Here is a 24,821-nt window from a genome sequence, read left to right on the forward strand (position 1 = left end):
ATTCTGCCCGTGGATGTAGGCTTACGCCGAACCACATAATTCGCTTGTGTTCTTCCTTGCATCTTGTCATTTCATTAATTTCCTTTTCGGTCATCACAACCATAGGTTCGTTCTTCACAGAGTTCGTGGGCGTATGTATACATTTGATCCAGGTGGGGATACCTCGCCAAAGCTTTTGTTCGCCACAATCTTCGTTTTGTCGTGGTTTCCACCTTGAGGACAAGGTGAATTTTAACCGTGGGGGAGTTGATACATGTATATCTACAAGATAATCTCATATCTTTATTATTTTATATATTATTGATTTAGCATATCTTTCCTATTTCTTGATCCTAAGTTAGGTTATTAGGGAGTATTATAAATAGGAGCCTTTGTTATCTTTTGAATCATTTAAAGAAATACAATTATCTTTTTATTGTCTTTTACTTTTCTCTTCAATTTACTTTATCAAAAACCCTAGTTGAACGATAGTTGGCTGCTCGACGGGAGGATTCCGGGAACGAACCAACATCTTCTCCGCGATCTCTCGCAGTTATCTCTCGATACGAGTTTACTCGTATCAGCGTTCAATTTGGACATCGGATTAACGTGCAACACAACTTGTAACTGGGTAGCTAAATGAGATGGCATCGATTTTACCGGCAATCGTGATCCTACTGCAGACTTGATAAAGAGATATAATTGGGCTTTTATTGAATGATACATCCTTTACTTTGTATCTCACTTTCAAACATTGATTCGAAATAGTATATACAAATTTTAAGAAAGACAAATAAGATTCTCAGTTACCAAAATATGATAATAGGATTTATATCACATATTGTACTTTACAAGATGCTAATGTCAGAGGGCACCTCTTCTACAACAATTCCTTTACGATCAAGGAAACTTGGTGGTGATATAATTTATACTCTATTCATTCCATAAAAATATGCACATTTTATATCAATAGTCCACTAACAAATACTCCAATTACTTTTTCTTTCTATCTCTCTTACTTTGTCAATTATGTATTAAATCTCGTCCTAATGCTTTTGGTGGGTTACGGCTTCACATCAGATGATATATGTATGCGTAGATCCGGGAGATGTGCTGTAACGCCTCACTTTTTGAACCCTAATTTTCGAACCTAAAATTTTTGCATTTAATGCATTGAAGTCTGTGGATTAAATGACGAGTGAAATGATTATTTGATATTCTTGTGACCTAATTGGATTTAGGGTTATACCGTGCGTTGATCGAGTCAACTTCGTTGATTACGTGACGTGGATGTTTGAAAAAATGATGCGGGGTGAATTTAATCATTTCGAATATTTGGATTTATTGCCAAGGCGAGATAACTTGTTATACGAGTTTGAATTGCGATGGTGAAATCACCATGTGAATTTAATAATTCCTTTCCTTGAGGAATGTTTATTGGACTCAATTTCGTATTGTGTACGATAAATTAAATAAATAATAAAAGTTCAATCTTGTGAAAAATAAATTGTGGGCTATGCAATTTAAATTAAAAATACATAGGGTGTTGAGCCCAATTTTAATTTAATTAAATCCCTTCTTGTGAGCCCAAGTACTAAATCCTTTTTCTTGAGCCGAAAGATCCCTTTCAAATATAATCTGCGCCAGAATCAAGTCTTCCTCACTTCATGCGCTTTTCTCCTATCTCTCTCCCTTGATCTGCAAATTTTCTTCCAAAATTAAATTAGTCAATCAGCCTTTAATTTCCAATTGATTGGAAATCAATCACCTAAAATGAGCCACTGTTTATACCCTAACCACAACAGAATTCTTCTCACAATCTCAAATACTCCCACGGTGAGGAATTGACAGAGAAGAAGAGGTATCATCCAACGCCTTCATCTCCTTCCCGACGCCGACTCTAAATTCCGGTATATCCTCGATCGCGTTTCTCTTTGCAAAATCCATGTTATTCAAAACCAACTCATGAAAATGGCTTCACACGACAGAAACTTGAAGGGGAGAAAAGAACAGGCACACCAACTCGTTCATCCACTAATCTGCATCATGTACAAACGGTATACACCTCCCTCGCCCAAATCTGACTTTTTACTACTGCACTCATACATCCTACACCGTCCATTAACAATCGGTAATCAAGCAAATCGAATTGAGGAACCAAATTAAAGAACCAACCTTTAGTGAATCAAAAATTTAAGAATTTCGTGAATTCGGAACTGCCGGAGCGGCGATGGAGGTGCGTGCGAGGCGATGAATTGGAGCCGACCAGCAGCTGCTCGGTCTGGACTTCGCCTGAACAGCGACGAAACGGGCGAACAACGACACGACGGCATATGGGGGAGGGAGTATATTCTCCTTACTAAAATAATTCTTTTTTTTTAAATTGGAAGTGGGAGTTTCTGTTTTCTTATTTAATTGTTTCATTCCCCTAAAATATTTTTGGTGTTTGATTTAAAGTGGAAGTCTGAATGGGTATGTGTGTTTTGGAATGTGAGTATATAAATCCTTTTTCTTCCTGTTTGGGTCAGTATCTTACTTTGAATTGGGCTCGGGAGTATTTGATTTATCTTGGGAATATTTGTTTTATCATTTGTTGGACTAGTTGGTGATTAAATTTTTTTGGGACTGGAATGGAGTTAATTGAATCCTTGAAATCAGAGTTATCTTTTCGCAAAATTGTTTGGACGTGAGCGGCTGGAACTAATCGAAATACCTAAGCTTCTAAATGAAAAAAATTTGTAATGCGATCAATTAAAATAATCAAAGTCATAGGATGCATGCATCTTATTTTATTTGGATTCCTTGTGTTGATCTATATGTTATTTTAAATTCAAAGGTGATATCTCACAAGTGAATCGTGATCGCAAGGGAAATAATATAATTCCGAATTAAGCACTCGAGGTGGGCTTTATTTCTTAAACTCTTTTATGTTTCAAAATCATGATTATGGAGTTATATGGGTGGTTTAAAATGTTGTGTCATGCCTGTGATTGTTTTGATGATGTTGTGTGCCTGGTGCCTAGTTTGTGAGTTCGCTCCATTAGGCTATAGGGCTATGTTGTCTGATGCCTAGTTTGTGAGTTCGCTCCATCAGGCTATAAGAATATATAAACGAATTTAAGTCTGAGTAGGGCCGCAAACCCTATCAGGCTAGTGTACACATTTGGGATCGGGAGCCGTCCTTGCTAGTCGGTCGGTCTCGTGGGCGAAAAGTGTGGCCACACTTTCGTCGCACTATGGAAATGTTGTGATTGATGGATTGTTGAGAAAGTGAGGAGATTGTTTTGACTGACCAGTCTATGAAATTATTTTGTGATACTCGATGATATCATTTTGTTAATAAAAATAAAAAAAAACTCGAGTTCACTATGGTATGGATGGCATAATTATTAAAATGTTTTCGGCATAAGTCCACTGAGTATTTTATAGTACCCAGCCCTGCATGTGTTTTCTTTATGTGCAGGTTGAGCGGCGACGAGCTTGGGTGGTGTTGAGTCAAACCTTAATTTTTGTTGGATTTATTTTGAACTCCGAGGGGGGCCGTGTCTTCATACATGGCGTCACTCTTACTCTTGAATGCTTCCACTGAATTATGACTGTTTTTCTCCATTATGCTTTTGAACCTCTTTTCACTCTTGGATCATTAATTATGTTAACTGTTGACTTTGGATTTAATAAAGCTTGAACATTTACTCTGTTTTTCCCTCGTTATTTGAATATTAATTATCTTGGTCAAACTTTTTATCGAAACCCTAGAAAATTATCCGTTTTTAAAGTCCCATTAATCGCGACCACCCGCATTTATTAATCCTAAAAAGGGCGGTCGTGGCAGGTGCGATGTTACAAGATCAAAAGAATATGCGGTTTAAGTGTCAAACTTAAATTTAATATGGCTTGGACATGCAACAAATTGACCCAAGATAGCACTGGGCGATTTCCTTCTTCTTCGGGGTGACATCGGAATCGCGGCCATGAAAAATTTACGTCCGGGTCTAGAGTACCTGGTCGCCGGGGAGGAGCGATCGCACCCTCCTGCCTAGGGCTGGGGAAAAATATCGAAAAAATGATATATCGCTCGTATTGTAAAATATCGAAAAATTATCAAATTTTCGATATATCGTAATTTTCGATACGATACGATACTGTATCATAAGTTTTCGATACGATAACGATATGAATTTCCTTATATCGCGATATATCATTTTATATCGAATATACGATATATATCGATATTTTCGATACATCGTTTTACATCGAATATACGATATATATCGTATATATTGAAACATATTGAAATTCAATACATGTTAAAATTTAAAATTATAAATATATATAAATCCATTTAATTGTACTTGGTAGTGTACAGGTATTCGATACGATATCGATATTTCGATATATCATACCGAAATTCGATATATCGATACGATAACGATATTGATATTATCCATATCGAAAGTTCGATATATCGAAATTCGATATATCAAAACTTTCGATACGATAACGATATGAAATTCTTTCATATTGATATTTTCGATACGATATACGATACAACGTTTTCGATACGATATCTCGTATCGACCCACCCCTACTCTGCCCCTCCCTGAATCCGTCGAATGATAATTTGTCTTGGTCGATCTGCACATTATGATTCGTTTTTTCCAAATGTATTAACTTATTAAAAAACATCTAAATATTTTCACATTGAAGATTGTAAAAATAGAAATAAAGGTAAAATTCACCTCTCTTATATTATGGGACCATATTTTTAACAGCTCGACCTTAAACATAAATGACTAATAATTAGCTAGCAACATAACTACTAGTATAAGAGTATTTAGTTTTAATTTGTAGCTAATTCTCATGTATGTTTCATTGCCCACCTACCACAAAACTAAATTACACCAAAACTTGGAACACCTTCATTCAAATCAACCTTGATTTCCCTTACTTCCACACTAATCGAGATTACATAATTCATACAACATTATGAAAAGCATCTTAATTTTTATTTATATTATTATCATTATTAGTATATGTGATGCTAGTTCTTCGCGCGTTGTAGGTCCAACCTGTTGGTGGAGTGTAGATTTAGAAGTTCATATTATCAATGATCTTCCTTCAACTATTGGAGCCCTGGACTCTTCTATTCCATTGCGGTTGCATTGTGCATCTATTGACGATGATTTGGGATATCATACTCTTCCTACACAACGTGATTTTCATTGGAGTTTCTGCGTTAACTTTTTTATACCCACTAGTTTCTCATGTGAGTTATGGTGGGGCTTTAAAATCACAAAATCATTTGAAGCGTTTAATATAGAAGTCGGAAGCATGTGTGATACGACTTGCAACTGGGTAGCCAAACAAGATGGCATCTATTTTACCGGCAATCGCGATCCTACAGCAGGCTTGGTAAAGAAATATAATTGGGTCGAAATGGAATGATAGGGTTTAAAAAATATTGATGGGAAAATATTGGTTTCCCAGTAACATTGCCCAAACCATTCGGGCTGACAAAAGAGAATCTAGGACTGAATCTTATTACTCTGACTTGTCTTTTTTCTTTTTTCTTTTTTATTATTACTATAAAAACGTTGATCGTTATATAAATTAAATTTGAATATAATATTTGTAATTTTACATGTCAACTGGGGTCGGGCGGGATTAACGACCCCACCACTAGTCCATGTTATAGTCTGTGACTTATCATGGTGTATGTTCCGAACATATCTTAGGAAATGCAGTTTCACGATTCGGATAGCTACTAACAGAAAAAATAATGATCTTTCAATCCAAGCGGATGCAAACGATGCTCATCACGATGACGTTCTTCAACTAGCAAGCTCCACGCCCACAAGTTTTGTTTTCTAGATCCATCACTCATTATAATAAGAAAAATCTTTAAAAAATAAAAGAAAAATTGAGTTACGAAATCCACACTCGCATAAGATATGATGGCAACTAAAATTTAAATTTTAACAAAATGGAATGTTCAAATTACATGTAGCCTTCAACTAGAAACCCATATATATACATCAAACAAATCGGCTAGAAACTACATCGTTCCCTCCCCTTCCCTTCTCTCTCCTTATATATATATACTCACATAACACAAACCATTGATCGTCATCTCAATAAAAGATTGTCTTGCTAAATGCTAATCATTATTTGCTAACAAAAGCTAGTTTTAGCATCAATGTGTGAGATATAAAGTAGATGATGTATCATTCGATTTCGGACCAATAATATCTCTTTACCAAGCCTTGTGCAGGATCTTGATTGCCGGTAAAATAGATGCCATCGTGTTTGGCTATCCAGTTACAAGTCGTATTGCACTCTAATCCAATGTCAAAATTAAACGCTTCAAATGATTTTGCAATTGTAAGGCCCCACCATAAATCACAAATGAAACGAGTCGTTCCCCAAATGTTCATGCAGAAACTCCAATGAAAATCACGTTGTGTGGGAAGATAATGATATCCCAAATCATCGTCGTCAGATGCACAGTGCACATGCAATGGAAGAGAAGAGTCTGGGGCACCGGTGTTTGAAGGAAGATCATTGATAATATGAACTTCATAAAAGTTATTAGTAACAGAACAGCTTCGTAGCCTTCGTCTTTTCTCCATGCCTAAAAAGCTAGCATGAGAAATACTAAATATTACATAAATGGAAAATAAGACCATTTTCATTGTGTCGTGTGAATTATGTAATCTCGACTAAGTTGTGGAAGGAAGTGAGTGTAAATGAAATTAAGGTTCATTTGAATAAAGGTTTTCCAAATTTTGTTGTAATTTAGTTTTATGGTGGGAGAGCAACGAAGCATGCATGAGATTTATAGGTATATAGTAGTAATTGCTGAACACTATTAATTATATTTATCCATCTTCAAATAATAATAATTTTCTCACAATAATAACTGAGGCTGCACAAATTTCTCATTAGAATATGTATATCATTTCATTTTGTTTCTGTTTCTGGTACTTTAGCTTAATTTCGTAATTGCTAGTTAGGCTAACAAATTGGCAATACTTTCAAAAAGCTTAGTTGATTATATGATTTACCAATCCATAGTTAGAGTATATTAGTTCTAATTATACTGCCAAGTATTAATCAACCATAATTAATTGAATAATTAAAATAACGAATTGTAACCTACATGCATGCATGCTTCGTTGCTCACCTACCATAAAACTAAATTACACTTGCAATTCACCAAAAAACTTAGAAAAGCTTCAAATCAGACTTAATTTCAGTTTTCTTGTACACTCATTCCTTAATTCCTCATCTTGGTCGAGATTACGTAATTCAAACAAGATGAAAATGATCATCGTTTTTATTTTTATTTTTATATTTATTTGTATTTCTGATGCTAGTATTTTTGGCTTTAAGAGTAATTGCTTACTTACTGGGTTTTACGAAGTTCATGTTATCAATGATCTTCCTCCAAACAGAGGCATCCCGGACTCTTCTTTTCCATTTCGGCTACATTGTGCATCGGGGGATGATGACTTGGGATACCATACTCTTCCCGCACAACGTGATGTTCAATGGAGTTTTTGTGCTAACATTTGGGGAAGGACTGTATTTTTTTGTGAATTTAGGTGGGATAATATACTTATAAAAACAATTGAAGTGTTTAATTTTGAGATCGGATTAACGTGCAATATGACTTGTAACTGGATAGCCAAACATGATGGCATCTATTTTACCGGAAATCGCGATCCTACAACAGGCTTGCTAAAGAGATATAATTGGGATCCAACTGAATGATCACATCTTCTACTTTTAACTATGTGATATATATCTCACACATTCATCACAACTACCTTCTTAATCATATACTACTATATTATTATTCAAATAGAAACCTTCTATTTTAGGAAATTCTTATCTCTAATGAAGTGAGACTCATTTTCCACTAACACATTTTTTCAGCATCTAATAATCTACTTCCTCCATTCCATTATAGGAGACCTATTTGGTTATGACAATATGAGTACTATTTATATAGATATTAATTTTATAATAAATGTGAGTGGAATAAGTTAGTGGAATGCGTGGCCTATTTACCATTTATGGTAAAACTGAAAAATGACTCTTATTCAAGGACGGACGGAAATGACAATTCAAGGACGAACGGAAATGACAAAACAAGACTTTTATGCAGAGACGAAGGGAGTATGACGAAAAATACAAAAAAAAAAGCTCCAAGCTATTCGAAGCCCTATTTTCAGATCATTTAGTCGAAGTATAGAATTAGGCTATATGATTTTTTCATTGAAGTATAGAATTTATCAAAATCCTAATGATCAAAACTAATAGGGCAATCCTACAAAGATCTAAACTAAATTATTAAATTATGATTTTATTTTTAAATGAAAAATTATACTTACTGTATAAAATGGCAGTACTATATTATTTAGACGATAAAAATGGTTGAGACAAATATAATTTGAAATTAATGGCATCACCAATTTAGTTTGGAAAAAATAAATTAATTTATACTCCCTCCTTTTCATTAGTGTTGAGATATTTTTTTATAATAAAATTATTTTAAAAAAAATATTTTTATAAATAAAAGTGATTATTTTCAACTGTAGGCGTGTGCCCCTTTGAAAAATGGCACAACGATTGCAAATTCGTTAATTGCGTAAAATAACATAGTTACCAAATTGCTCATTTAACATCATGTTGTATCTTGCCTCTGTTGGAATCATAGTCGCTTCACAAGATTTAACAATTTAGAGCACACAATAAGCCAAGCTCTAGTATCAATATCAAAGAACTAGTATCAATATCTAACCACAAAATAACTGGATCACTTTATTTTATATGCTTACTGTTCTAATCAGCTTTGAGAAGAAGATGATTACGTAACAAAATTAATATGCAAATCTCTAAGGAACACACAATTATCATTCCTCCTAATAGGAATATCATTAATCCTCCAAATAGGTGGGGCATTATTCACATTATACCAAATAAGTTCACTTCCTCCACGGCTTGACTCATAAATCTTCCACTTCCATATCTCTATAACTAACAAAACAAAAAGCACTCACCCTTTGCAAGAATCACTAAGCGACGACCAAGTGCTCTGTCACACGATATTGTGATTGCTCGAAACACTTCATTCTTCATATCAAAGCTCAGTATAATCTTCTTACGACTTGTGTTTTGCCCTTCCCAATGGGCAAAGGATCCATTCTTGCACACAGACTTTATGGGTTCCTTGATGACCAAATCTGGATCCAGATCCAATTTTCTCTAGGAATTCGTCATTGCCAAATACAGACTGGCGCGCAAACATCTGGGCTTCAAGGACGACAGCAGCCATACCACTTTGTAATCTTCGTGAAAACCCAGTCCCACCATTTGGTGATCAATGTTATTTCTTTGGGTGTAAGTACAAGAGTAAGGAGAAACTGGTAAAATCTTGGATTAACCTAAAAAAGGATTGCATATTACAATGTCGAACTTAGGAGAACTTAGGCAGACTAGACCCTTAACAGCCCCAGATACTACCCTTAGGTCGATATATGAGTCATGCGGCGACTTCAATGACTTCCCGTTGTCTAGGAGATTTATTGATACTTTCTTCCTGTTGGAGAAGATCTCGGAGGATCACGAGAAATCAGCTCCAAATTACCGAAGATCATACAATTATACACTACCAAGAATAGAAGATATCAAATCAATGTAAATTAATTAGCTTTCCTTGTATAGCCAATTCTAGGTCTATTTAACAATACCTCTTGTACAATGTTGAATCAATGAAATAAAATCCTTTCCCCCAGAAATCGATCCATCTTAACATGGCATCCGAGCAGGTTTTATGTCGGCTCAGAGCAGTTTCATCATAGCCGAGAGATACTGATCCCGAACCTTTTGAACCAAGACCCAGAATAACCAATCCAATATCCAATCCACCAATCCTGCAAAAGAATGTCAGAAACGGAGGACATAAAACCGAATCCAGAACCAACAAGTTGAAGAATAGCAAGAATGTCACTGTGGCATTCAAGCTTAATGGAAAGAACTACCCGATATGGTCGAGACTTATGAAAGTCAAGATAGGCGGCCGTGGCGCATACTCACACATACGGAAAGAACCCCCAGAACCAGGGAGCAAGGGGTACGATGAATGGGAAGAAGACGATCTGGTGGTATTCTCATGGATCGTCGACAACAACGAAGACGAGATCATTGCTGATTTCGCCTACCATCAAACGTCCAAGGCACTATGGGATAGCCTTGCTGTGACGTTCGAGAACAAGGCGGACAAGTATTTAATCTACGATATGGAAGAAAAGATCATCACGATTAAACAGGGGAACATGGATTTGGAAACGTATTACCGGAGAATCCATGGACTATGGATCAATGTCGACAGCTGCCAGAAGCAACCAATCACATGCTGCGACAAGGGAGTCGATCAATACCGAACCCATTCGAACGAGAAACGATTGTTCAAGTTCCTGGCTGGACTGAACCCGGAGTACGACCCGATCAAGAGGGATATCCTCAAGGAGGATCCCTACCCGTCAGTAGAGTCGGCGTATGGATGGGTGAAGACGGAGGCGGCTCGACGACACATCATGCCACCGGCATCATCTTCCCCCACCCCTGAAGCCGTCGGCATGAATACCGGAGATACATCATCGGGAGAAGGAATCGGAAGTGGGCTCGCTGCACAGAGCCACAGACCAATACACCGGGGTGGAGGACCGCCGCGTCCCGCTGGAACTACCGGCCGACCGGGAAACCGCCTGGATAAATCGGGACTATGGTGCACTCATTGCCAGAAGCCCAAACACACGTACGAGACGTGTTTCAAGCGGTTGGGTTATCCCGAATGGTGGGAGGAGAGGCAGCGGACGAGGGCGGTGAAGATGGCTGTCGGATTCCCAGAGGAAGAACAACCCCGGAATCAAAACGGTGGTCGTGGGGGAATGACCAACCAAGGACCGGCGATGAATCCGGAGACCTCAACCGGCGGCGGCAGCATCAGGGGAGCCGGCAATTTCGCCGGACGAGAGGAAGCGGCGCCGATCGGGAAAGGAGGTATTGGGTTTGGTTTAAAACCAAACCCTAGAATTTTTGCTAAATTAGACATAGCCCCTAGCCATTTTCGGAAAATAGAGATTTCCCCAACAAACTTTCGGAAATTAGAAAAAAGACCCCATTTTTTGCATGGCAGACCCCCAGATTATGTGATATCAGATTTTGACCCCTATGCCTCTAATATTTTGGAAAACAGCCCCAAAATTTGTGATTATGTGACAAAAAATCTTTTTGCTATTTTAGAAGACTTACCCACTGCATTCCATGTACATAAGGGAACGAATATGACGAAAGGGTGGATTTTTGACTGTGGGGCCACTTATACTATGACCCCGAATATTGATGATTTTATTAGCATGAGTAAAATCACTAAAACCTACATTAAGACCGCTAGTGGGGAATTAATTGCTGTTGAAGGGTCGGGTACTATAGAAATTTCTCCCACGCTCCGTCTCCAAAATTGTTTATATGTCCCGACTTTATCTCAGCGTTTGATGTCGATTAGTCATGTAACGAAGGAATTGAATTGCACTCTGCTAATGCACCCTACCTTCTGCATTTTACAGGATATTCAGACGAAGAGGATACTTGGGCGTGGCACTGAGCACCGTGGACTTTACTACGTGGACGAGATAGCTCAACATGGTAGTGCGATGCTGGCTCACGGATCCACGAGACAAGAAATTTGGCTATGGCACCGAAGACTAGGACATCCTTCTCCTGGTTACTTTAAACTACTTTTTCCGAACCTTTCAATTCCGTCTGATTTGTTTTGTGAAACATGTGTTTTGGCAAAAAGCCACAGACAATCGTTTAAACTTTCGAACAATCGTATGCAGTCTATGTTTTCGTTAGTTCATTCTGATGTGTGGGGTCCCGCACCTTTTGCCGGGGGGAATGGTTTTCGATACTTTGTTATATTTGTTGATGACTGCACACGAATGACCTGGATTTATTTTATGAGACATAAGTCTGAGGTTATGGATAAGTTTATTTTGTTTGTCAGAATGGTTCAAACCCAATTTCTTGCTTCGATTAAAACACTTCGATCTGATAACGGTGGGGGGGAATTCATTAATAGCCCCATGACCCAGTTCTTTCAAAACCATGGAATGATTCATCAGACCTCTTGTGCTTATACACCATAACAGAATGGGGTAGCGGAACGGAAAAATAGGACCATCCTAGAAATCGCCCGAGCCCTAATGATTGAGTCGAAAGTCCCACAACATTTCTGGCCGGAAGCCATAGCCACCTCTGTATACCTAATGAATCGTTTACCCACTAAAATCCTAAAGAAAAAAACCCCTCTTGATGTCCTATCCTCAATGTCCAAAATTCCCCAACACATGAACCTCCGACCCAAAGTCTTTGGTTGCACTGTATACATCCACATCGCTAAACACGAAAGAACCAAACTATCTCCCTGTGCTACCAAATGTGTTTTTGTGGGATACGGGGTAAACCAAAAGGGATACCGCTGCTTTAACCCTCTTACCAAGAAAATTACTACTACCATGAACTGCAACTTCCTGGAAACCGAGTTTTTCTATCACACCCACCTTAGTAGTCAGGGGGAGAATGATCCGGATAGTTCAGTGGACTACCTAAGTTGGGTGGTGCCATTTCCAAGTTCTTCGATTGAGGATCCACCAGAACCAGTTGTCACTACCGCCGAGCATGCCTTGCCTACGGACAGTGAGTCATCGCATCCACCCCTCGATCCTCCTTCACCGATATCCGAGGTAATTACTGAACTGAATCTCAATACGGTTGCTACTGATCCAATAAGTGCAGAACCTTCAGAGGAAGATAACACAGTTGACAGCGACACTGGGATGTATATTCTTCCTCCCCGAAGCACAAGAGGAGTTCCACCGAAAAAATATTCACCCGAAAAGATTGAGAAGAAAAGTCGGTACGGGGTGGCTAATTTCGTACAAGGAAATTTGGTAAAGATGGCCAGGGCGTTTGAAGCTGCCCTATACGAAGAAGAAGATATTCCACAATGGCTGAGGAAGCAATGAAGCATAAGCATTGGAGGGAGGCTATGCTCACTGAAATGAAGGCACTGATGAGAAACCACACCTGGACCAAGGATAAGCTACCAGAAGGGGGAAGAACTGTTGGGTGCCGTTGGGTGTTCACAATCAAAAGAAGGCCAGACGGCACAATAGAGAGGTATAACGCCAGACTTGTTGCAAAGGGGTACACTCAGACATACGGCGTCGACTATGCTGAAACCTTTTCACCCGTAGCAAAGATTAATACGGTGATAGTGTTGTTCTCGATTGCTGCTAACCGGGATTGGCCACTCCATCAGTTCGATGTGACGAATGCCTTTCTACATGGAGAGCTACCAAAGCCAGTGTTTATGGAACCCCCACCCGGGTTCACCGATGAGTTTCAAGTAGGAGAGGTGTGTAAGCTGCAGAGGACGTTATATGGACTAAAACAATCCCCAAGGGCTTGGTTTGGAAGGTTCATAGAAGTCATGAAGAAGTATGGATATGAGCAGAGTAACTCCGACCACACACTGTTTATCAAGAAGAGAGAAGGTAAAATTACCTGCTTAATCATATATGTAGATGACATGATCCTTACAGGAGATGACACAGACTAGATGGCTGAACTGAGGAAGAACTTGTTTAGCGAGTTCGAGATGAAAGACTTGGGACCACTGAAGTATTTCCTGGGTATAGAAGTTCTCAGGTCGAAGAAAGGAATTTTTATTAATCAGAAGAAATATGTGTTGGATCTGCTAGCCGAAGTGAGAATGATAGATTGCAAGCCTGCCGATACTCCGATGATCCAGAATCATGGATTACAGATGAAAGAAGGGGCCACACAGACTGATCGAGGAAGGTACCAACGACTAGTTGGAAGGTTGATTTACCTATCGCATACAAGACCAGACATTGCCTATGCCGTGGGGGTGGTGAGTCAATTTATGCACGCACCCCAAGAAGAGCACTGGGAGGCAGTCCTCCGAATCGTTCGCTACCTGAAAGGGACCGCCGAACACGGACTTCTATTCGAAAAACATGGACACTTGCAGATACATGGATTTGCTGATGCTGATTGGGCCGGGAACCCCAATGATAGGAAGTCCACCGCGGGGTATTTCACCTTTGTAGGAGGAAATCTCGTAACATGGAGAAGTAAGAAACAGAAAGTGGTTGCACTATCCAGCGCGGAAGCTGAGTTTCGAGGTATTAAGAGTGGATTGACCGAACTACTATGGCTGCGGAAGCTGATGAAGGAGTTAGAGATGTTCTCGTCACAAACATGTAAGTTATTCTGTGATATGTTGGTTTCTGGGATTACAAAGATAACTACCGGGCGTAATACAACCCAAAAGAAAGGAAAGGAAGAACTGAACTTAAAAATACAACGTATAAACGAAACTACTAAACCAGTGTGATTAGCCGAGTCGAGGAGGCCTCTTCCCGCAAGACGAGATACGCCCCGGTAGTGCTCTTCGGTTTGGCGTGTCGTCCCCAAAGGTAAAACGGCTACGTCTCTATTGATGCAGCACCGCAATCAACAGAGCTCCGGCGAACTGGATGGAGGAGAGGGCAGAGCTTCGACAGAAAGAACTATGCAGGGAGAGGGAGAGAGCTTATGATGCAGAATGCTTTTTTGAATTGTGTAGTGATGCATGGAATGGCTGGCCTATTTATAGGCTCAGTCCACTGCAGGGGGTCAACAGCCATGATGGCTGTCATCATGGCAATTCGTAACCGACGTCGGTTACAGACGTGTGGCAGGAGTGTGCCATCCGTGTGTGGAGCGTGTGGATTTCTCACGTGGCAACCGTGACTGTGCCTCGCTTGACGACGTGTCAAGCCACTTGGATTGCTGACTCGGCGGTGGTCCAAAAAGAATAGTTTGGGCCAAGCACCAAGCCCAAAGACCACCCAAAGACCAATTGCCAAGATCCAAGTCCAAGATCAAGATCAAGATCGAGATCGAGATCGAGATCGGGCCCGGGCCCGAGGCCCGAGGCCCGCGGCCCGCGTCCGCGACCACGAGCACGAGCACGAGCACGTGCACGGGCACGGGCACGGGCACGGGCTCGGGCTCGGGCGGGCGGGCGGCGGCGGCGCGCGCGTGTGCGCGCGTGTGGGCTCTTTCACCCATCTTGGTCCACTATAATTATTAAGTAACATAAAGTCACTTAATTTATACACATTAAAGATGTGTTAATCCTCCAATGTGGGATAATTAACACTAGTTAATTATTCCCTAAGCTCCATCTCCAAGCTTTAATTAAAAGCTAATTATGCCCAACTTTAATCCACTATTTCTCACTCACCGGAAATCGGATTTGAGAAAGTGAATATACTACATTTACCTACGTAAAATGTAGATCGACGCTATGTCATTTAATTTCACAAAATTAAATGTCTCGTCACATTTATTATTTGGTCAAAATCCATTGACCGGGCATATTTAATCCATGATTTTTTACAATCCCCCACATGAGTGGAAATAGCCGAATGCATATGCATGCAGACACAAGCTCAACCCTCGCGAGGTATATAAGCATAAGGATAGGTAGTTGTTGACTTTGAACCCTCCATAGTCGACACCATCGGATACACAGGCGGCTTAGTAGCGCGATGCTTTGAACTAATCCCCCACGGCGTGCACCGAGACAATGGTGTTAACACTTAAACACCTCAACCTCATCCGTTCTCACGTTTTGTGTCCATTGCGGTCTTGGACACCACTTTGGATTCATAAGTGCGTTTTTTATGAAGCGACCACACTTCGCACTTACGTAGGTGATTCTTAGTCAAGTACCTTGCCATACTTGGTCTCTTTGAGAATTCCATCTCTTTGAGATCCTTAAGAACCATTAAAAGTCATAGACTTAGCCTTTACCACGAGGCAAGTTCTCCAACACTCTATTGCTCTCTAGGGAATAGATATAGTTTGAGTGTTTTTCCATGAACTCTCATAGCTTAGTTGTCCCTTTGAACCAAGTTCTTGGGATCTCCAGTCATCATGGTTGGGTTACCACTATGACAATTCTTTAGTTTGTGGATTTCAAACCCATTCCCTCTAGCAACTTATTCATTTGATCACGGTTTAACCCTTTGGTTAGCGGATCCGCTAGATTATCTATTGACTTCACATAGTCAATTGTAATCACCCCTGTTGTGATCAAATGTCTCACGGTGTTATGTCGTCGACGTATATGTCGAGACTTACCGTTATAGAAACCATTGTTTGCCCTTCCAATAGCCGCTTGGCTATCGCAGTGAATCAGCACTGGTGGCACTGGCTTAGACCAACATGGAATGTCTTCAAGGAAGTTCTTAAGCCACTCGGCTTCCTCACCAGCCTTATCCAAGGCAATGAACTCCGATTCCATTGTTGATCGGGCTATACAGGTCTGTTTTGTGGATTTCCACGATACAGCACCACCCCCAATAGTAAAGACATATCCACTTGTTGAAAGTGAGTCTCTATTATCGGATATCCAATTGGCATCACAGTACCCTTCAAGCACCGGGGGGTATCTCGAGAAGTGTAGCCCAAGATTTTGAGTGTGTTTTAAATATCTCAAAACCCTCACAAGAGCTCTCCAATGCTCTTTGCTTGGATTGCTCGTGTAACGACTTAACTTGTTCACGGCACAAGCAATGTCAGGTCGAGTGCAATTAGTCAAGTACATAATGCACCCGATGACCCGTGCATACTCTTCTTGTGCAACGGGCTCGCCTTTGTTTTTGCTCAAGTGAACGTCGAGTTCAATTGGAGTCTTAACCGGCGCGCCATCATAGGCTTTGAATTTATTCAATATCTTCTCAACATAATGTGATTGTGTTAAGATGATTCCATCATTCGTTCTTAGAATCTTCATTCCAAGAATTACATCGGCTAGACCCATGTCTTTCATGTCAAAGTTTCTCTTTAACATGGCCTTTGTATCGTTAATTACTTGAGTGTTGCTACCCAAGATTAACATATCATCAACGTAGAGACACACTATAACATGACCGTTATTAGTGCTCTTGATGTAGACACATTTGTCGCACTCGTTGATTTTAAACCCATTTGATAACATCACATTATCAAACTTCAAGTGCCATTGCAATGGCGCTTGTTTCAATCCATATAGGGATTTCACGAGCTTGCATACCTTTTTCTCTTGTCCAGGTACTACAAACCCTTCGGGTTGTTCCATGTAGATTTCGTCTTCTAGTTCACCATTCAGAAACGCGGTCTTTACATCCATTTGATGAATCTCGAGATTGTGCAATGCAGCAATAGCGAGAAGCACCCGGATAGATGTAATCCTTGTTACAGGTGAATAGGTATCGAAGAAGTCATGTCCTTCTTTTTGTTTAAAACCCTTTACTACTAATCGGGCTTTATACTTATCAACTGTTCCATCGGCCTTAAACTTTCTTTTAAGAACCCATTTGCATCCTAAAGGTTTAGCACCTTCGGGCAAATCAACCAACACCCATGTGTGGTTTAGCAAAATTGAATCAATTTCGCTTTGAACAGCTTCTCTCCAATGCAGCCCGTCTGGGCCAGCAAAGGCTACTTTTATCGATGTTGGTTCTTCATCCAACATGAAAGCAATGTAGTCAGGACCAAAAGTTTTTGGTGTTCTGACTCTATTACCACGTCTTAGTACTGTATCTTTTGGATCGGGCCTTGCACGCTTGCGCGATTCAGGTTCCGCATCTGTTGATTTAGAACTAGTGGCTTCTTCTTCCACTTGTTTAGAACTAGTGGCTTCTTCAATTCTTGTCTCAGAATTGGTTGATACTTTTTCCTTATCTTTGCAAGGAAAGGTATTTTCGAGAAATACAGCATTCCTCGACTCAATTGTTGTTCCTACTGTGATAGTCGATATTTCAGACTTGTGAACAACAAATCGATATGCACTACTGTTAAGTGCATATCCAATGAAGATGCAATCAACCGTCTTAGGTCCGATTGTAACTTCTTTGGGCGGAGGAACCATCACCTTTGCCAAACACCCCCACACTTTGAGGTATTTGTAGGATGGCTTCCTTCCCTTCCACAACTCATAAGGAGTAACATCTTTTCCTTTGAGAGGGATTTTATTCAAGATATAGTTTGCTGTCAAAACAGCTTCCCCCCACATGTTATGTGGTAATCCTGAACTGAGTAGCAGTGCATTCATCATCTCTTTTAGAGTTCGATTCTTGCGTTCTGCAACACCATTAGATTGTGGTGAATATGGAGCAGTTGTTTGATGAATTATACCACTTGCGTTGCATAACTCCTCAAACGGGGCTACATATTCGCCTCCTCTATCGCTTCGAATCATTTTGATTTTACAACCAAGTTGATTCTCAACTTCGTTCTTATAATTTTTGAACGCCTCTATTGCTTCATCTTTGCTTCTTAAAAGATAAATGTAGCAATATCTTGTGCAATCATCTATGAAAGTGATAAAGTACTTTTTACCACCTCTAGTTTGCAACATCTTTAAATCACATACATCCGTGTGAATTAATTCAAGGGGTTTTGTGCTTCGTTCAACCGAGTGAAACGGCAACTTAGTCATTTTTGCTTCAAGACAAATTTCACATTTATCTTGGATATCCAATTCATTAGCCTTTAGTAAATCTAAATTTACTAATCTTTTAATGGCTTTTGAATTTACATGTCCCAATCTACAATGCCACAAATTTGAAGACTCAATCAAATAAGAGGAAGTAGATGCTTTATTCTTATTGGCCAATGGCTTCGCAACACTTCGAGTTGCTACACTAAGCTTGAAAAGCCCATCGGTTACATAACCTTTTCCGATGGATTTTCCAAACTTATACAAGACAAACCTATCGGACTCAAATACAAGTTTAAACCCTTTATTAACTAGTATTGATCCTGACACTAGGTTCTTGCGGATGTCCGGGACATGCAGCACATCCTTCAAAGTGATAGTTAGGCCAGACGTCATCATGAGAATCACGTTGCCAACGCCGAGGACTTCTGACGATGCTTGATTCCCCATGTTGATCTTCCTCCCTTCAACAGCAGTGTAGGAGGCAAACTTGCTCCTGTCGGAGCAAACATGAGCAGTAGCGCCGGTGTCGATGTACCAGCCTCCCTTGTTATCAACAAGGTTAACCTCTTCAGTGACCACTGCAATGAGGTCGTTCTCATCCCAGTCCTTGAACTCCTTCTCAACGACGTGGGCTGCCGGCTTCTTCTTCTTGCTGCGGCAGTCTTTGGCAAAGTGGCCCGGTTTGCCACATTTGTAGCAGTCGCCTTCAAACTTCTTTGAAGGCTGCTTTCCCTTCCCTTTGTCGTTTGGACGGTTTGGGCGAGGGCGTTTGTTGGAGGGACCGCCCCGCTCCAACAGGTTGGCTTTGGCTTCATTTGGGGTGAAGCCCTTAGCCTTTTGATCACTTTTGCGCACGTCGGCCTCAATGCGCAACTTCACGATCAAGTCTTCAAGGGTCATCTGCTTTCGCTTGTGCTTGAGATAACTCTTGAAGTCCTTCCAACTTGGAGGGAGCTTGTCAATGATCGTGCACCTTAGGAACTTATCGGGCAAGGTCATCCCTTCAGCCACTAAGGAGTGGATGATCATTTGGAGCTCTTGGACTTGCTCCATGATGGGTCGAGAGTCGACCATCTTGTAGTCCATAAACTTGGATGCTACAACCTGTTCAGTCCCTGCAGCATTGTCTATGCTATATTTCTTCTCTAGGCTTTCCCACATTTGTTTAGATGTGGTTACATTGGAGTATACATTATAGAGGCTATCATCTAATGCACTTAAAATAAAGTTTTTACATAGATAATCCCCTTTTCTCCAAGCTTCATAGTCCGCCATGACTTCGAGCCTAGTCTCTTGGTCGCTTGGCGCGGGCGGCTCGTTCTCCGTGAGGAAGTTGGCGACGCCCAATGTTGTCAAGTAGAACAACATCTTCTGGTACCACCGCTTGAAGTCAGATCCTCCAAACTTTGGTGGCTTCTCGGCAGGTGGCATCATTCTTGGTGCCAAAGGTGCCGCAGTTGGTCCTTGGAAGGAACCAATTCCGTTGCCCCCGAAGGAGCCAACAACTTGGTTGGGCATAGAGCCCCCACCATTCATGTTGGGCATAGAGCCCGCCATGGTCGTACCAGCCCCGAAGGGACTAGCACCCGCATGAGACCCGAAGGCCCCAGCATTCGTGTTGATCCCGAAAGATCCAACACTAGTATTGAGCCCGAAGGCACCAACACTCGATCCATTAAAGGATCCGAAGGAACCACTAAAAGTGGAACCAACCGAACCACCAAAGGTGGAACCAGTGGACGCCCCGAAGGGGTTGTCCCAAACCCAAGGGACGGTGGATGAAGCGGCTGGGAAGCCAGGAGTTGGCATCATCGAGGGAATCGATGAAGTGTTGACCGGTCCAGTGGTCGCCATGGTGGAGGGAATGGCGGCGGCGGTGGTGGCAGCGGCGGTGTTGGAGTCGGTAGACATCTCCAGCAAAGGTGTTTAATATTTCGAAAGTTTTAGTTCAGTTTAGAAGTCCAAATTCCTTCAAAGGCAAGTTATCTCGTCTTGCGATTGTTGGTTTCTGGGATTACAAAGATAACTACCGGGCGTAATACAACCCAAAAGAAAGGAAAGGAAGAACTGAACTTAAAAATACAACGTATAAACGAAACTACTAAACCAGTGTGATTAGCCGAGTCGAGGAGGCCTCTTCCCGCAAGACGAGATACGCCCCGGTAGTGCTCTTCGGTTTGGCGTGTCGTCCCCAAAGGTAAAACGGCTACGTCTCTATTGATGCAGCACCGCAATCAACAGAGCTCCGGCGAACTGGATGGAGGAGAGGGCAGAGCTTCGACAGAAAGAACTATGCAGGGAGAGGGAGAGAGCTTATGATGCAGAATGCTTTTTTGAATTGTGTAGTGATGCATGGAATGGCTGGCCTATTTATAGGCTCAGTCCACTGCAGGGGGTCAACAGCCATGATGGCTGTCATCATGGCAATTCGTAACCGACGTCGGTTACAGACGTGTGGCAGGAGTGTGCCATCCGTGTGTGGAGCGTGTGGATTTCTCACGTGGCAACCGTGACTGTGCCTCGCTTGACGACGTGTCAAGCCACTTGGATTGCTGACTCGGCGGTGGTCCAAAAAGAATAGTTTGGGCCAAGCACCAAGCCCAAAGACCACCCAAAGACCAATTGCCAAGTCCAAGATCAAGATCAAGATCAAGATCGAGATCGAGATCGAGATCGGGCTCGGGATCGGGCTCGGGCCCGGGCCCGAGGCCCGCGGCCCGCGTCCGCGACCACGACCACGAGCACGAGCACGAGCACGAGCACGTGCACGGGCACGGGCACGGGCTCGGGCTCGGGCGGGCGGGCGGCGGCGGCGCGCGCGTGTGCGCGCGTGTGGGCTCTTTCACCCATCTTGGTCCACTATAATTATTAAGTAACATAAAGTCACTTAATTTATACACATTAAAGATGTGTTAATCCTCCAATGTGGGATAATTAACACTAGTTAATTATTCCCTAAGCTCCATCTCCAAGCTTTAATTAAAAGCTAATTATGCCCAACTTTAATCCACTATTTCTCACTCACCGGAAATCGGATTTGAGAAAGTGAATATACTACATTTACCTACGTAAAATGTAGATCGACGCTATGTCATTTAATTTCACAAAATTAAATGTCTCGTCACATTTATTATTTGGTCAAAATCCATTGACCGGGCATATTTAATCCATGATTTTTTACATGATAATAAGGCGACCATAAGTATTTCAGAGAATCCGGTTCAACATGATCGTACCAAACATGTGGAAGTCGATAGGCACTTTATCAAGGATAATATTGAAGCAAAGATAGTTGAGATGCCATATGTCAAATCCGAGGACCAGTTGGCAGATATATTGACCAAGGCAGTAAACTCGAAGTCATTTCGAGAAGTGTTGTGCAAGTTAAGCATCGGGAATCTCGTTACTTAACTTGAGGGGGAGTGTTGGAGAAGATCTCGGAGGATCACGAGAAATCAGCTCCAAATTACCGAAGATCACACAATTATACACTACCAAGAATAGAAGATATCAAATCAATGTAAATTAATTAGCTTTCCTTGTATAGCCAATTCTAGGTCTATTTAACAATACCTCTTGTACAATGTTGAATCAATGAAATAAAATCCTTCCCCCAGAAATCGATCCATCTTAACACTTCCCAAAAAGACTATATTCAAGATTTAAAGAAAACTGTAGATATACCTCCTCATCTTTCTTGTTGTTAAGCCGCAAGGTGTGCAGATATTTAAAGTGTGGAGAATCAATGACGAAATGCCAGAATTTGCAGACACATATGAATCTCAAGAGGGGTCGTACAGGAAGTGCAAGAGGATCTCGAACAACACATCGCTGTTCATAATAGCTATGTGGCAGAATACTGTATAATTCTATGAAATTGTTGTTCTTCTCTCTTGGCCTCTCCTCCGCCGCCAATCTCCACCTCCGACGCCCTCTGCAGCTGCTCCACCTCTTCACACTTAGCTTTTATGTGAAGAAGTTTCGACATGTATCTCTTTTAACAAGCGTCTCCCTTTTTCATACGACAAGTGCCCATATGTTAATTCATACCCATTTTAAAATTATGGAAAAAATATTCTTGAATAAAAACATTTTCCCTTCAAGTCTTATTTGGCTTTAGGGACTGATCTCCTTTCATTATGTGGTGCATGAATTATTTGAGAAAGGTCATGGGTGTAATGTAACCCATTTGGGACTTGGCGTTTCACTTTATTTTATTTGTAAAAAAATTACATTCATCTCTCTTTATATATTTGGATTTTTATTGGACCCTTAATTATGTACTCGGACATTACAAATTCTTGTTTATAAGAAGTATATAGAAAGCATCGTAACATAATAAAATCTTAGCTTAAAAAGTCGTATAGAAACTCTGGCTCATTACATTTTACATTCCTTAAAAAATAATTCTGTCCTGAAATTTGAGTGCTCGTTACATGAACCATATAGGGTATTGTCCCCTCATTTTCCCCTCTAATTCACATGTCGACTCTTCTTCACCATGGTGATACTCCACCATCTTGAATGAGACAGAGGGAGTATATATCTTTTTAACGATTTTTCAGTTTTTTCATATAATTTCAATTTTTTCGGTTTAGTTCGGTTTTCGAGTCGGTTCAGTTTGGGTTTTGAACTAAATTCAGTTTGGACAAAAAACGAACCGAAACTTGAATGCTCACTTCTAACTTTAATCCATTACTTCTCATTCATCGGGAATCGGATTTAAGAAATTGAATACACTACGTCAATTTAACAAATTTAAATATCTTGTTACATTTATTTTTAGTCAAAATCCTTTGACCGGGCACACGATTTCAACATTCATGAGACTATTTATATAACATGCATGTCCTTGGACAAGTGGCATATATGTAAGTGCATCTAGATCATTCTATTAGAACCTAGATTAAGTGGAGAGCTAATTCATTTCATAAATTTCATAATGATGCACAATACTTTCTATTTTCTTCTTTTATTAATTGATTGACATTCGGACAAATAGAAATATATCATGTTTATCTTAACTAGTTGATTAGCTAAAGACCTAAAGTTAACTTGTTTTCCCAATTCACTAGTAGTACTCGACCCTTCATATTTGAGATTCTGCTACAAAATAGTAAAAACAACAACTAAGTTTTCATCAAAGATCTGCCACAATATTAAAAACAGCAACCAAGTTTTCGAAGATCTCGTGCATTATTATACCCCATAACTAACTCAACATAAATAGAAAAGGTAAAGAACCCGTATTATAGCAATTTTTCAATTGTATTTTGTCGCAATAATGTAAATTGTTTTAATATTTTTTTTAAAAAATAAGATGCTTACAGAATATTGAAAACACAAAATCGCCCTTTCTCCCAGCAACTCCTTGACTTATTGTTAGTTTTATTGTACTACATTTATTATTAGAAATGGGTCACTCACCCCTTAAAAGGCCTCATAAGGGGGAGGGCTATCCACACTTATATAGATTAGAAGGGATCACCAAGTCGATGTGGGACAGAATTTAGAGAATTTAACACGCCCCCTCACGTGTGGGCCGGAAAGGACATCGGTCTTCCATCACGTGGGTAGGCAATGCAAGAGAAACCATCATCGATGTGGGCCGGAAAGGACATCGGTCTTCCACTCGTGAGGTAAATAAGAGATAAAGGGAAAACCATCATCGACTTGGGCCCGTTCTGATACCATATTAAAAATGGGTCACTCACCCCTTAAAAGGTCTCATAAGGGGGAGGGTTATCCATACTTATATAGATTAGAAGTGATCTTCACCAAGTCGATGTGAGACATAATTTAGAGAATTTAACTTTATTGGATGAATTGACCTTTACATATCAAAGACTCCACCTGCACCTCATTGTTTTGTTTGTTAATGTCGTCATCACGTAAATAAATACACCAAGTGGATATCAATTAACCCATACACCAAGTGGATATCAATTAACCTATACAGTGAACAATCCAATAATACTATGCAATTAAAGTTCATGATTACAATATGAATAGATATAGACATAGGAGAACACTATCGTAACACTATAATTAAAATGACAACCTAACACCATTATAAACTATCCGATCTCTTGAGTGGATGGATGAGATTGAATTGTAGGAATAGAGTCCGGATTGCTTGCCACTTAACATAATATTGCTTGTATGGTTATTTTAGTCATTTTGCCAACAAAGAAACTGATACAGGATTTGA

The 24,821-nt window shown here is 40.4% G+C and overlaps 1 protein-coding gene across 1 annotated transcript; it reads left to right on the top strand.

Moving 5' to 3' along the window:
* The first annotated feature begins 10,043 nt into the window (after nucleotides 1-10,043).
* LOC121774497 lies at nucleotides 10,044-11,650 on the top strand. The gene is made up of 2 exons (XM_042171362.1): nucleotides 10,044-11,046; nucleotides 11,613-11,650. Exons 1-2 carry the CDS (start codon nucleotides 10,044-10,046, stop codon nucleotides 11,648-11,650), a joined length of 1,041 nt encoding a protein of 346 aa, XP_042027296.1.
* Nucleotides 11,651-24,821: the final 13,171 nt, after the last annotated feature.

The sequence above is a fragment of the Salvia splendens genome, chromosome 17 (assembly GCF_004379255.2).
Source record: "Salvia splendens isolate huo1 chromosome 17, SspV2, whole genome shotgun sequence".
Classification (NCBI taxonomy): Eukaryota; Viridiplantae; Streptophyta; class Magnoliopsida; order Lamiales; family Lamiaceae; genus Salvia; species Salvia splendens.